The following is an 11,801-nucleotide window of genomic DNA, read 5'->3' as shown; positions in this document are numbered from 1 at the left end:
TCCAATTCATCTGGTTCTATATCTTTTCTTCTCTTAATTCTTACGATTCTGATTCTCAATTTTATATCTATTGTTGCTATTGTTCGATTTGGATTTGGCTTAAACATATGTTGATAGAATGTTATATGTATATATTTTGGGTAAAAGAAAGGATTCCAAAACATAGGTTCTGTTCGTTTTTGTATGCCTCTGTTAAGAATCGATAATTGCAGGAAAATTTTGAAGAATAAGGGTTGTTGGCAAGCGTGTATTTGTATCTTTCCATCTTGAGAGAATTCTGACGAACAGAGGTACCCCATTGCTGACGTGAATCAAGTCGATTCAGCCAACAAAGTGCTAAATTGGATGAAAAATCAAAGGGTTTTTACAAGGGGGTTCATTGTAGAGGACGATGAACAGTACTTGCCTCAATCAAGTATGCTCATACCTTGTTCCTCACTATCTTCGTCTTTTTCCATATCTCTATTCTTCCATGGATTCAGAAAAAAGAAGGAGAACGGTAATGAAATCGTTGTTGGTGGGTTTGGGTTGCAAGGATGAAGAACAAGGGGAAGGGATTGTATGTTCTCGATTATATGTGTGTATAAATATACGTTCTTGATTGTGTATGTATGTTCTCTCTAAGAGAGAGAGAGAGAGAGAGAGAGAGAGCCCTATATTTTAATTTAATAAAACATTACATTAAATAGAAAAAAGATTAAAAAAAAAATATCAGGAGGGTATATTAGTCATTTAAGTTTAACAAGGGACCAAAACCACAACCAAAATACCTGAAAATTACCGCTAATCTAAAAAAGTCATGATTTAGAATAAAACCCAAAAAATTGCGGGACCATTTTTGCAGTTTTTTCTTTTCGAAATATGAATTCAGTTTTAGTTTTCGGCTACCGGTTGTGTTGAAACGTTGAAATTAGCGACCCACCCGTTAAAACTGAAATGATTAGCATCCACGACCCGATCCTATCATCTGTTTTTTTGCTTTCTCTATCCCTCGCTCTCACCTCTCCCAACACCACAAGCTTTTCCTCTCACCGACGTGGCACTTCGCCGTTCGCTCCTCCGCCGATCACTCCTCCTTATCCCCATTCCTCTCTCTCCCTCTGCTGCTTCGTCAAACCACCGGTCACCGGCGAAACATTACTCTTTACACATATATATGATCAATGACCATTTCTCAACCTCACGCTCTCCCTAGTGTTTGTTGCCCCCGTTCTGTTTCCCTATCGAAGTAAGTATTCTCTTTATTTCATTTACATAAGTATCTCTTTGATCTCAAGCTATGTTAGCTTTATAATTGCTTCTTTTCGTTTTCTAATTCCGTTGATTAGCAATTAGTTTAGTGGGAATTCGACACAATCAAACTGCTATGCTTGAATTAAGCTTGAATTGTGAATATTATAAGTCGCACATTAGTCGTTTGATCATCGAAATGTTTCCGAGGTAGTTTTTTGTTTGTTAAGGGTTAAGTTAAGGTTGCTAGCTAGTAGCTATGGCGGATTATTGAAGCCTCAGCCTCACTTAATCCTTAGTTCATTAATTCGAGCACTGAAATACCTTATTCTTACTGACGTAACATAGTTAACGAAACAGATACAGTTAGCAGAAGTAAGAAAACATAATTTAAAGCCAAAACACAAGCCTTTTTCAATTATGGCTATTTGCTTTTGTGATGCAGATATCTGAATCCATGGATTTCATGTAAACATTCCACATGTTTATTTCACAAGAAGGTAGCTTCTGTGGACTACTTACTATCCAGTAAGGTTTATTCAAGAAAGAGATACCAGATAAATCTCTGTTTATTAGAAGATGGAACACTTGGTCTTAGTTCCAGATCATTAAAGCCCCAATTAACCTATTTCACCCATTACAAATCAAGAAGAACAAGACAATTTTTCCCATTTGCTTCTGCTGATGATGGTGTAACAGTTAATGGAGCAAGTACTAGTGGTGATGTTGAGGAAATGAGGGTTAAACTTGACCAGTCATTGCAAAATGAAGAATATAATAGTGCACTTATTCAATCATTGCATGATGCTGCAAGGGTATATGAATTAGCCATTAAAGATCAGATCTCTGCATCCAAATCATCATGGTTTTCAACAGCTTGGCTTGGTATAGACCAAAATGCTTGGGTGAAAGCCTTGTCTTATCAGGTTTGTTCTCATTCTCAAATCTCAACATTCTTGTCATATGTGTACACCTCATATTCTTGCTAGACACATAATTATATATAAAATTTGTAATGATTTCAGGCCTCAGTGTATTCGTTACTTTTAGCAGCATGTGAGATTTCATCTCGTGGTGATAGAAGAGATCGTGACATCAATGTTTTTGTTCAGAGGAGGTAAGGTTTTTGAGTAGGATTTTCTGTTACTTTATTAAATTTCTCCCGTCTGTTTTCATGATGAAATAAATGATACAATTTTTAGGCCAAATTACAGAAAAACCGTTAAATTTTGAGCATTTTTGTGGTTTAACTACTAATATTTTATTTTTTCCCAAAGTAACTATTTTAACCTGTTAGTCTCAGATTTCAACAGTAATTTTGTTATACACTTCAAAGTCTTTTGTTTTTATTGTTTTTCATCACTACTTCCAATCTTTACATATCATAAAGACAACATACAATTACAAAATTCTTATTTATAATTTTATTTATCCACAACTTTTATGCAGTCTCTCAAGATATTACGCTCCCTTAGAAAGTGTAATACGCGATGCACTCTCAGACAAACAACCAGAACTTTATGAATGGTTTTTATCCCAACAAATGCCATCTGTCGTCTCCAGTTTTGTCAATTACTTTGAAAAAGACCAACGATTTTCAGCTGCTACAGGCGTGTAAGTACTTCAAAAAAAAAAAAATCATATACAAGTTTTTACTTTTACTTTAACATGAAAAAACTAACTTGTTTCATTTTCCAGGGTAAGAAAAGGAACATCTGTAACTTCAGGGGATGCAAGTGACAGGTCTTTGCTTCTTTTTGCATTGAGTTGCATAGCAGCAATAACAAAACTCGGCCCCACAAAAGTTTCTTGCACACAGTTTTACTCTCTTCTCCCTGAGATAACTGGTAGACTGATGGATATGTTGGTTGAGTTTGTTCCTATACACAAAGCTTATGGCTCTATAAAAGAGATTGGATTAAAAAGAGAGTTTTTAGTCCATTTTGGACATCGAGCTGCAGCTTGTAGAGTGAAAGATGATCAAGGAACTGAAGAAGTTTTCTTTTGGGTGAGTCTTGTACAGAGGCATCTACAACGTGCTATTGATAGAGAGAGAATATGGTCAAGATTAACCACATGTGAAAGTATTGAGGTAAAATCTAAAATCTAAAATATTTTTCTGTGAAATTTGAAGTTTTGATAAGGGTGAGTGTGAATAATTGTGTGTGTGCAGGTGTTGGATAAGGATTTGGCTATTTTTGGATTCTTCATTGCTTTAGGAAGGAGGACTCAGTTGTACTTATCTGCAAATAACTTTGAAGCAGCACCGAAACCCATTGAAGGATTGATCAGGTAAAGTTTTTGAAAATTGAATATATTTATATACCATACCCTCCAAGTATCAACTTAATGCAACTACAACCCTTGGAATTAATCAACACTAAGTTGCATGAATATATGGTTATTTTCTCTCTTCAAATCAGGTATCTTATTGGTGGTAGTGTGTTATATTATCCTCAGCTTTCATCAATAAGCTCTTATCAACTGTATGTGGAGGTTAGCAAAATATTTGGATTAATATATTATATACAAATATACAATAATACAAAATTAAATTTACAAAAAACCGCAATGTTTTGTAGGTTGTATGTGAAGAATTGGATTGGCTTCCATTTTATCCAGGTGACATCGACACTCAAAAAGGGTCACATGGGCATAAAAGTAAACAAGGTCCTCCAAATGAGGAAGCTATCCCTGTTGTTTTAGATGTTTGTTCACACTGGATTCAGAGTTTTATTAAATATAGTAAATGGCTTGAGAACCCTTCTAATGTCAAAGCTGCAAGGTTTCTTTCTAGAGGGTAATGCTATATTGCTATTGCTATTACCATCTGTTCTTTCTTTTCTTTTTTATAATTTTTAAATAGTATTCGGATGTGAATGAGATAATCCAAGTGGTATTTTATTTATTTATTTATTTCAGGCACAAGATTTTACAGGACTCTATGGAAGAACTAGGCATACCTAAGTAAGTAAACTTGTATACACAATTAGATTTTTGTTGAGATTTGTTTGGCTAATGTGAAAGGAGAAACTTGTCAGTTGTGACACTTTGGCAGAGTGTAAAAAGGTGGAGTTGGCTTCATCCTATGAAAAGAGTCCCAAGGCTTTAGAGAGTGAGTGTAATTTGGGGTGGCTTGAGAGATTAGTCCATGTGATTGTAGTCATTTGTCAGACAGTGTAATTTTCTCTCTCGAGGCCCGTGGTTTTTCTCCGGTTTTGAAGTTGTCAACATGTTTCCCTGCGTTTGGATTTCTTTATTATTTTCCATTGGGTGGGTTGTTGGGGATCTTTGAGGCCATTTTACCAACAATATTACGTGATGATTGTTAAATCATATATTACTTTTTCCTCTGTAAAAACCCATCTCCATTGAATTTAATTTTCCTTCTGTAAAAACTAAACATTTATAAAATATGAAATGTTAATGCAGGAAGCGCATGATCGAAAGCAGCACTAATAATACTTTTGAGATCACACGTTCAGGAGGTTATTCTCCATTGAAAAAACAACTAGATTCCTTCGACAAGGTATATCTCCATTTTCACTAAATCAAGTTAACATTTTCATTTTCTTTTCAATATTTTTATTTTTAATTTTTTAGGCATTAGAGAGTGTTGATGATGCCCTTATAAAGCTTGAGGAATTGCTTCAAGAGTTACACGTATCCAGCTCCAGTTCTGGAAAGGAGCATCTAAAAGCTGCTTGTTCTGATCTTGAAAAGATTAGGAAACTTAAAAAAGAGGCTGAATTTCTTGAGGCGTCATTTAGGGCAAAAACAGATTCCCTTCAGCAGGTATATATCTCTATATATTTAAAAAATAACAACTTAGTTTTATAATAATAATATTTCTTACTATATACGCAAAATTTTATTTACCTGATTTCTGCATTTTGTTTGTATATAGGGAAATGATGATGGTCGTGCTGAGAGGCAATCTGGTTCTAATGTAGACCTGGATATGTCCAGCAGGTATTGTCATTCACCAAATCTTTCTCAGCACATAAAATAAAGGGGCATTTTGGTCATATAATGTTTTTGGAAGGAATAAAATCTATCAAAAGGAATTGGAGTATTAATGAATTTATAATCTGTTTGGTTGGCAAAAAATGGAAGGGAATTTGATAATAAAAATTGTATAATCACTAATATGTATTAACAAGGGTATTTTGGTCATTTAACCAAAAAAGGCTAAATGGTACTAACTCCCATCCACCCATAGGACTAGTGAAATCCGTGAAACACAGATTTTGAAGGAATCCGACGGAATTGAATTCCATCCAATGGGTAACCAAACACGCCATGGAATGGAATCTCGAATTCCAATTCCATTGATTACCACTGGAATCCATGAACCAATTTGTTCATATTAACCTTAACCTTCACACACCTCATTTGTTCAATTTTTATTTTTATAGTAAACCTGATGTCTTATGGAGCTTGCTGCTACGTCGTCCAACCCCAACCACAGAAACTTCCTACAAAAATGTACGCCTCATAATCCCATTTTTTATAATCTATTTTTTTTATATTTTATATACAAACCAATCATTTTTCTACAGGATGATGATGATGACACAAGTCTACTTGAATCAAATGAAATCCAACGTTTCGAATTATTAAGAAACGAACTCATGGAACTCGAAATGCGAGTTGAAAGAAGCACTAAACGCTCTGAAAACGAAGAGGTTCTCTTCTCTTCTCTTCTCCTCTTATAATCTAAAATCATTTTCATATTTTATTTGTAATTACTTATATTTAATCTACAGGAGGATCTTAAAATGACTAATTATCCTAAAGATCCTGAAGGGGTTCAACTAGTGAAAGCACAGGAGAAAGAGAATATAATCGGAAGGTCCATAAACAAGTTGAAAGGAAGCACCACAGTAATAATAATAATAATAATAATAATATTAATTCATTAACTCCTTTCCTCCTCACTCAAATGACAATATTACCCTCGGTGACTCATCGTATTATGTTTTTATAAACAGGATGTGTTGCAGGGTACCCAACTTTTAGCCATAGATGTTGCTGCAGCTACAGGGTTGCTTAGAAGGGTGCTTATAGGAGATGAATTAACTGATAAAGAGAAACAAGCTCTTCGAAGAACTTTGACTGATTTAGCAGCTGTAATTCCAATTGGCTTTCTCATGCTACTACCTGTAAGTTGACTTTTTTTATATCCCTTAAAAGTATAATTTTATTTTTTATTTTTTTTATATCATGCATTTTGCGTATTAATTTAATTTTATGATATTATTTATATAGGTGACTGCAGTTGGGCATGCAGCAATGTTGGCTGCTATTCAAAGATATGTGCCATCGATGGTAAGTAATGTTTATATGAATAAGGAGAGATGATTTTTTATTATTTTACGTTTTTGGTCCCTGAGTTTGTTCAAAAGTTTCAGTTTTGGTCCCGGATAGTTTTCTTTTGCTATTTTGGTGTTCTTTGTAACGATCTTACAACAATTGAAAATGCTAGGCAACAAAATTGCAAGAGAAAATTATTTGGGACCAAAATTGAAATTTTTGAATAAACTTAAGGACCAAAAATGTAATTTTTTTTTTTTATCTTTTTGTGAAGATTCCATCGACGTATGGACAAGATAGGCTGGATCTTTTAAGGCAGCTTGAGAAGGTGAAGGAAATGGAAACAATGGAGGGGAACACTACAGAAGAGAAATTATAGAAAAAAAAAGTTCTAACAAATCATATACACGTGATTAAATTCAAATAGGATGAGTTAAATTTTACAGCTGTAGTTTCATGAGTTGTACTTCATGCAATGAAGGTTGTATGCTCCACTTCCTGTGTTTTTAAAAAAGAACAAGTTTGAAAATATGCTTTAGAAAGGTTCTCTATTATATCAATGTTTTATTGGTCTGAATTTCAGATTATTTCAGACTCTGAAATACAAATATTTTTTGGTCTTTGAAAATTAAGAAAATGGTTAATGGTCATATGGTGTTTTTATTTAGCTTATGTTTGGCTAAGCTAAAAAATAACTAGTTGGTAGTTGAAAATCTAGTTGTTAGTAAATAAACTAATTAATAAAAATGATGATTGGTAAAACTAGTTAATAAGCAATATGTAAGATGGTATATTGAATTTTTTTTTTTTAATTAATAAAAGAATATATTTGGAAGAATTAGAAAAAATAAACTCATAAGCTTGTTGAAATGCTAGTTCAGTATTTTGAGTAATCTGTAAGAAATCCTACTTATAAGCTAATTTTTGGTTTTACAAAACATGATAACTTAAAAAACGTTAGTCGAGAACAACCATTGAATATTGGAAAGTTGTATTTCCGTGTTAAGTCAAATAAAAACAGAATATATATGATTATAAAAGAACACTTATTATCATGATAATAAAACTTCGATTTTTTGAACCTATTATATTGTTTTTAATATAAACTTGTGTATGAAAGAATGTTGTTTGAGGAGAACTTAACACCAATTTGATATAAAAAAAATGAGTTTTGATTTAAATGAAATTCTCAGTGTTTGATTGTTCTATGGATGGTATTAGATTTCATAGAATTTTGTATTCCATTGTAAAGGTTGGTCTATATGTGTATTTGGTACGGAGTGTTTGAGAGCTTTTAACTTTTAACTTTTGACAAAACGTTCTAGTTTAAACAAAAAACTTCGTTTGACAGTACAAAAATTTAACTTTTAGTTTAAACAAAACGTTCCAAATCTAAAAGTTACTTATGTAGCGTTTAACAAAACGCTACTGAACTTTTTAAATTAATGTCCAAAATTGTCCTTAAAAATATAGTTACATACAATTGTCCTTTTATGTAAGTTCACATGTTTCAAACGCTTCTAGCTACTTTTGTAAGTCCCCAATCTGCTTGTGTATCAATCAGATCCGTTTGATGGTGCGGAATCCCAGTCAAACAGATGATGTCAGATCAAAATAGAAGAGGAGAAGAAGAATATGATGAATCTTGTATGTATTGATATGAATAAAGATCCGGATACAAGATTCACACACACTAACAAACACTCTTTTTTTTTCTCTCTAGAACTTACACCTTCAAATACACACACATAAGCTCCTCTATTCTCTTCTGTTCATCAATCTATTCCTCACCCCTTACACCTATATTTATACATAAGAAACATGGGCTTGGTGAACATGGGTCGTGAATGGGTTTACGACCGTAAATGGGTTTACGGCCGTAAACACGTATACGACCGTAAACACCAAGCTGTTTACGGTCCAAGACACAAAAATGCATTTTCCTACTTCCGTTGTTGGTAGTTCCTCAGGTCGGGTTGTTTATTTTTCAGAGCTTTTTCAATTCTTTCAGAACCTTTCTTATGCGCCTATTGGAAGATTTGGGCTACCTCCTCTCTTTCCGATCTCATTCAGATAATAAGCCAGTCCGGTTTATTAGATAGTGAGTGGGTAAGAGAGGTGCTTGGTCTGTCTCCGAATGTGGGCCTAGAAGCATTAGCCGAGTCTCTGCGTCTTTGCAGCGTAAACTCCTGCTAAATGAATGCCTTTGCTTTGGCTTTGAAATTATGTTCCTGATTCAACTCCTTCATGCCATTGATTGATGCAAGTCTTTTTCCTTGTGTAAGAGATATTCCATCAAGTTTATAGAGATTGAAAGTTGCCTAAACTGGATCAATATTCAGCCAATCCCTTGCAGCTTTATCTCACTTCTACTTCTCGTGGGGCTCGTCTCGTCGTGACCTTCTCTTGAATTCTCAAAACTTCTGTCGCTCCATCCCCAAAGTAAAGTATAAACCATATTTTTGACCCAACAATCTCCCCCTTGGTTTATAGCTTTCTTTTCTTAATTGACCCAACAAGCTCTCCCTAAAATGTAGCTGACTTTTATTGCTAATCTTCAGTTGGAGCTTGGCTTCAGCTTTTATCTTTGATGACTTCACAGCTTCAAGATGTACTTGATGAATCTTCAATGAATGACTTCATCTTGAGCACTTGAGCTTTTCTACAAGATTTGACTCTGAACGCACATTGGGTGAGGAGGCTTGACGTATGATTCTTGAAAGATAGCGCTTTCAGCTTGAGAATCTTCAGAGAGAACTTCAGAGAGAAATAATCTTCTGGATCACTTTAGTAGGTTTAAGATAGCAACAGACTGATTGAGGAGGCTTCAATGTAATCCGTTACATAATCTTCAATTTCAGCTTCATCTTGCTTCTGGGGTGAAGGATTGAATGTCGAAAGAATAATCTTCATTTCTTGCTCCTTCGAATGCGAATTCTTCGATGATCACGGATGAAGCCTTGGCTCAGAAAATCTTCAATACAGTCTCCACGAGTCTTATCTATACCTGAAATCACTTTTCAAGATAAAACAAAACTAAAATAAAACTTAAAACAGAAACAAAACAGAAATAACACTATTTTTGGATTTTTAATTTTCTGATATTTGTTTGATTTTTTTTTTAAATTTTCTAATTTTTCTTTGATTTTTGAATTTTTTGAATTTTTTTTGTTTTAATGTTTTTAATTCTCCCCCTAAATTTGTGCATAGAGGAAAACTATGAACAAATTTAACAAAAAGAAAAATATTTGGGATCAAAGTTGTGAGACAACCTGAACTTGTTTATCAGTACCTTCACTTTTATGAATAGATCTGGTCAATTGCCGGTATTGTGGTCCACTTAAACACAAAGAATATTAACAAACTTTTCAAAATATACCATTTAGCTGACGACGACCACGAGTATTGTTGTCCACTTAAATTAAGCAACGAGATCTACATGCAACCTCTTAAATGGTTCAATTTTAGTTGCACTAGAACGTGTTCTCCACTTCTCGATATACCCTGGTTATCAAGAACTTCCAAAGAACTCTTTACTTTAGGTGAGTAAACAATTATTAAGGAGGAAGTCAGATTTAGAGATAGATGCATATGTTGTGTCCCAGGTCGGATCTTTTTCAATCACGCAGAGGGGACAACATATGACTAACAGAGATAGAGGGTTATAGAAATAGTAGGGTGCATATGCTGTGTTCCAGGTCGAATCTTCCGATCACGCAGAGGAGACAGCATATGGCTAACAGATAAGAAGAATTTCATAGATAAGGAGGTGCATAGAAATAAAGTTGCATATGTTGCAATCCAGGTCGGATCTTCCGATCACGCAGAGGAGGCAACATATGACTGACAGATAGAAAGCAAGAAAATAATTTCCTACAGACCTACTTTATCAGAACCCCCCAGTCGCCCTATCAAAACCAGAATTAAGGACATAAGTCCATACATCAAGGAAAAGTTGAACCACTGTTCTAGATGCGTATTAATTTAGTGTATCATGTGGGTTCCCGTGTTTATCTCATTGCTCAACTTACCCGAGCGTCGTATGGTCAGTCCAAAAAATCCTAACTAAATCCACACTGTCAAATCCTTTGTGCCTACCAGCACATTGATCACAGAGTCTAGACAATTCAGATTCAGTCCTTTACACATGTTTTAGACTGCCCGTTATCACATTCTTGATATCACTTCCCAATAATAACTACTAACGAAAAACTATTAAGAAAATGAAGAATTGTCTTTAAAACGAATCAGAGTAAGATAAACTCAGGAGTATAGAGAAGAAAACGCAAACCGTAAGTCACCGATTGAATTTGCATCCAGAAGGTCTCAGAACAGCACGCATAATCTTAGAACAGATCCGAAAATTCTTCATATTGTTAAGCACAAAACCCATGTGATCCCTTCCTTTCTTCCCTTCTTTCCTTTCCCGCAAAGGACACATACTCTTGAACAAAGTTCTGAATGTTGTACAGTTGAGAGATGCCTCCTATCATGTGCCTGGAACATCCACTACCAACAAACCGAAGTCTGATGATATGCCTCCATAGCTGCTCCGACACAGAGCGGGATCAGTTGGTCTTTGGAACCCAATCCATTTTGAAACTGGGTCGACCTTTTTCATCCTTGCACGGTACTCTCTCCCACGACATTGTTGGATTTTGAGCATTCTAACACTCCTATGGTGTACATGCAACCCTATAAACCTTGGATCTATGTTTTCTCTATCATACATGCAAATAAGAACTATTCCACGGTTTCATCCTAACTAGCATATTATGAAGCACCTAGACTACAAAGTTCTAGTTAGATGACATACCTTTTGATGTAGCTTGATGTCTTCAAGCTTTAAGAGCTTAGCCCTAATAGTGTGGAAGCCTCAAATGGAATCACAAATCACCAAAACACCTTGGAAGAACTTGAGAGAATATGTATGCACACTAAAATCGGCCCACTCTTATTTTCACACACTTGTGCCAATTTTGGTGAGCCAAGGACCCCTTTATATATTATGGAGGATTAGGGTTACATCCATGTAAACCCTAATACCCATGACCTTTCATTTACATAGGATCCATGGGTTAAAAGCTCCATGGACTATCCATAAAATCTTAGCCCAACCTAAATGAACTTGGTCCATTCCATATATATAAGAGTCCATATTTAATTAGTTACTTTTGATCACTTAATTAATTCTAAATTAATTCTTGATCAATACTAATTAAATAATATGATTCCATATTAATATATTAGAACTT

At 34.5% G+C, this 11,801-nt stretch overlaps 1 protein-coding gene across 3 annotated transcripts; it reads left to right on the top strand.

Annotated features, from left to right (window-relative positions):
- Positions 1-950: 950 nt before the first annotated feature.
- On the top strand, positions 951-7,075 carry LOC145058336 (uncharacterized). 3 transcript variants are annotated; one of them, XM_079006255.1, is made up of 19 exons: positions 953-1,228; positions 1,676-2,156; positions 2,256-2,347; positions 2,680-2,844; positions 2,929-3,322; positions 3,404-3,522; positions 3,654-3,726; positions 3,813-4,030; positions 4,153-4,197; positions 4,272-4,409; positions 4,663-4,759; positions 4,834-5,025; positions 5,138-5,202; positions 5,649-5,718; positions 5,793-5,918; positions 6,000-6,116; positions 6,225-6,395; positions 6,502-6,561; positions 6,821-7,075. In XM_079006255.1, exons 1-19 carry the CDS (start codon positions 1,164-1,166, stop codon positions 6,923-6,925), a joined length of 2,793 nt encoding a protein of 930 aa, XP_078862381.1. In that variant the 5' UTR covers positions 953-1,163; the 3' UTR covers positions 6,926-7,075. The 3 variants fall into 3 exon arrangements, with proteins under 3 accessions (XP_078862383.1, XP_078862381.1, XP_078862382.1); XM_079006256.1 differs by lacking the exon at positions 4,272-4,409 and having other exon boundaries at positions 955-1,228; XM_079006257.1 differs by lacking the exons at positions 6,502-6,561; positions 6,821-7,075 and having other exon boundaries at positions 951-1,228; positions 6,000-6,085; positions 6,225-6,389.
- Positions 7,076-11,801: the final 4,726 nt, after the last annotated feature.

This window comes from Lactuca serriola, chromosome 6 (genome assembly GCF_051521515.1).
Source record: "Lactuca serriola cultivar US96UC23 chromosome 6, Lser_US96UC23_V15, whole genome shotgun sequence".
NCBI lineage: Eukaryota > Viridiplantae > Streptophyta > Magnoliopsida > Asterales > Asteraceae > Lactuca > Lactuca serriola.
This window is presented reverse-complemented; position numbering and strand designations above follow the sequence as displayed.

Excerpts from the sequence above, each read along its gene's own strand:
- LOC145058336 (XM_079006255.1), top strand. The coding sequence starts at position 1,164 with ATGACCATTTCTCAACCTCACGCTCTCCCTAGTGTTTGTTGCCCCCGT. Across the intron at positions 4,198-4,271 it reads GAAGAACTAGGCATACCTAA|TTGTGACACTTTGGCAGAGT; the intron begins GTAAGTAAACTT and ends GAAACTTGTCAG. Across the intron at positions 4,760-4,833 it reads AACTAGATTCCTTCGACAAG|GCATTAGAGAGTGTTGATGA; the intron begins GTATATCTCCAT and ends TTAATTTTTTAG.